The sequence below is a fragment of the Pinus tabuliformis genome, chromosome 5_2 (assembly GCF_031772625.1).
Source record: "Pinus tabuliformis cultivar Carrire ecotype Pingquan chromosome 5_2, CPIR1, whole genome shotgun sequence".
Lineage (NCBI taxonomy): Eukaryota > Viridiplantae > Streptophyta > Pinopsida > Pinales > Pinaceae > Pinus > Pinus tabuliformis.
Window position 1 is genome coordinate 760,705,532 of NC_142306.1, and position 2,653 is coordinate 760,708,184.

At 39.7% G+C, this 2,653-nt stretch overlaps 1 protein-coding gene across 1 annotated transcript; it reads right to left on the reverse strand.

Moving 5' to 3' along the window:
* Nucleotides 1-335: 335 nt before the first annotated feature.
* Nucleotides 336-2,653, reverse strand: LOC149161508 (uncharacterized). The gene is made up of 3 exons (XM_089434902.1): nt 2,268-2,653; nt 1,418-2,141; nt 336-1,283 (listed from the first exon to the last, which is right to left on the reverse strand). Exons 1-3 carry the CDS (start codon nt 2,651-2,653, stop codon nt 336-338), a joined length of 2,058 nt encoding a protein of 685 aa, XP_089291028.1.

Below are 2,653 nucleotides of genomic sequence, written 5' to 3' on the forward strand. Positions count from 1 at the left end.
GCTATGCCCTTTTTCATGGATTTTACAATTTCATCTAACTCTTCTATATTGACTGCTCGCATCAAAGCGTTATTTTGGTCCTCTGTAACTAGTCGTGGAATGGCTGAGCATATTTCTGTTATTGCTTCTGTTCTATCCACTAAGGGTTCCGCTAAAATATCTTTGTGGTAGTCTACCAGCACTTGCTCTATTCCTTCCTGTTCCACTATTCTTTCACCATTTTGGTCTCTGATGGACAATATCCTATTTCTTTGTCTATGCTGAACCATAGACTGATGGAAAAATCTCGTGTTTCTTTCACCTTCCCTTAGCCATTTTATTCTTGACTTCTGCCTCTAGAGGATTTCTTCTTGTTTCCTCCTTTCCTCTAATTTCCCAAGAATTATCCCTTCTTCCTTAATGCTCTCCGCTGTCCTTCCTTCTACTATAATTTTTTGTTGAAGAGCCTCCATCTCTCCTTCAAGTTTTTGTTTTTCCTCCATAATATTACCAAATTCTTCCTTGTTCCATTTTCTGATTTTTCCTTTTAGCTCTTTAAGTTTCAATTGGAAGGTATGCATTTTTCCTTTACCCTTCACTGTACTTTGCGTCCACCATTCTTCCATTTTCTTTATAAATTCCGGATCCCTTAACCAAAAGGTTTCAAATCTAAAAGGTCTCCTTCCAAGATTCCGTTTAATATCCACCTCCAATCTGATGGGCCAATGGTCCGAACCAAGAGAAGGCATGATCTTTTCTTCAACAAAAACATCCTTATTCATAATGCTTTCTGAAACCAGGAAGCGGTCAAGTCTCGATGCTATCTGATTCTTGCCCCCTCTTCTGTTATTCCAGGTGTAGATTCCATTGATAGTGTGTATATCTACAAGTCTTAACTCGTCTATTACATCATTGAAACTATCCATGTATTGATCTGATTTTCTTATCCCTCCCTTTTTCTCCCCTAGGGACCGGATTAGGTTAAAATCGCCTCCTATAATCCATGCTGGCTCTGGATAGATTCTTCGGATAGCTTGCAAGTTTTTGATAAAATTTTCCTTTTCTCTCGGAGTGTGAGGACCATAAACCCCTGAGATAATTACTCTTTCTTTCGTTCCTACTATTCTGCCTATACCTGTAAGTATTCTATTCATACTAGTCCAGCTTTCAAGGATTATTTCATTAGGGTTCCACAAAATTGCGATTCCACATGCCGTCCCAATCGCATCTTGCCCCATAACCTCGTACTGTAACTTACTTTTATTGATTATTTCCTCCAATTGCATCCCAGTAATTTTCGTTTCCTGAAGAATCATGATACTCGGTTTCTCCTTTTTCAATTTTTCCTTCATATACCTCTGTTTTCCTTTACTGTTCAGACCTCTAATATTCCAGCTGATGATAATCATTTAAAACTTTTGAGGGGGGGAAAGAATACCTCTGATAGAGGTATCACCTTGCCTGAGTTAATCAGCGTTTCTCCAACAGTTTGGATAGCTTCACTTAGCGTTTTCCGTCCTCTTTTCCTGCTGTTTTTGCCAGAGCCACCCACTCCCGCCTGGTTATTCTCCTGATCTCCTTCTATGATTAGCTGTTTATCCAGGCCCTCCCCTTTTTTTTTCTTGTATTTTTGGAATGCTTCTTTGTATAGTTGTTTCTGACTCTTTGGTATGAATCTATCATCCAGATTTTTCCATTCCTGAATTAATTTTTTCATAATTTTTTCTTCCTCAACCTCTGTTTCCTTCTGGCTTTCCGTTTCCATCTGGGTTGGAGTTGCTGATTGATCTAACTTTCCCATAGCCTCTTCTTCACCTCCTTTTCCCATTTCTATTTCTTTTTCTTTCGCCTCCTTGACTATCTCCATTGGTATATTTCCAGGATCTTCTTCTTCTTCCAGGTCCTCATCATAATCCTCATTTTGCTGTTGGAGGATTTGGAATTTGTTTTGACCTGCTGTATCATGGATCTTTTCTTGTGTCTGGGTTCTTGAACCTTCCTTTCCTTGTTTCTTCTTTCTTATGACCTGTTGGAATTCATTTTCAGTCTCTTCCTGTTTTCCTGTTTCCCCTTTCTGTTTCTCTTGACTTTTGCCAAAACTCTCCTCCTTATTCCACGGGCATTGTCTGTAAAGATGGCCATATTCATGGCATTTTCGGCACCTGAACGGAATATGTTCATAGTCTATTGGCTACTGCCAGACTTCATCATGATATTCGAGCTCAATGTATTCTGGAAGTGGTTTTGCTATGTTCATGTATACACACAGCCGAGCGTATGAGGTATACTTGCCTCTCTTTGTTGCTTCTGCTATTTTGACAAAGTGCCCAATCGAATTTCCAATCCCCTCAAGTATTTCAGGATCCCAAAATTCCACTGGTAGTCCGAACAATCGAACCCAAATTGGAGCCTCCAGTATTTTCTCGTTTTCAGGGTTGTATCTTTCTTCCCAGTATTTCATACACAGACCCGCATTGTTCATGAAATACGGTCCCTCCTCAAAAACCCTCTCTTTGTCTGCCAGATTCGCAAAGATAGCTGTAAAAAACCCTTTTGCCCCCAGTTTCAGATCTACATGTCCGTTTGGTTTCCATCTTTGGTAGATCCACCTGTTTAACTCTTTCTGAGTTGGCCAATACCCTATAAATTTGCATATCAGTGCGTGGTCTTTCAT

Excerpts from the sequence above, each read along its gene's own strand:
- LOC149161508 (XM_089434902.1), bottom strand. The coding sequence starts at position 2,653 with ATGAAAGACCACGCACTGATATGCAAATTTATAGGGTATTGGCCAACT. Across the intron at positions 2,142-2,267 it reads GAAGCAACAAAGAGAGGCAA|GTGCCGAAAATGCCATGAAT; the intron begins GTATACCTCATA and ends TATTCCGTTCAG. Across the intron at positions 1,284-1,417 it reads AGGTGATACCTCTATCAGAG|GAAACGAAAATTACTGGGAT; the intron begins GTATTCTTTCCC and ends ATGATTCTTCAG.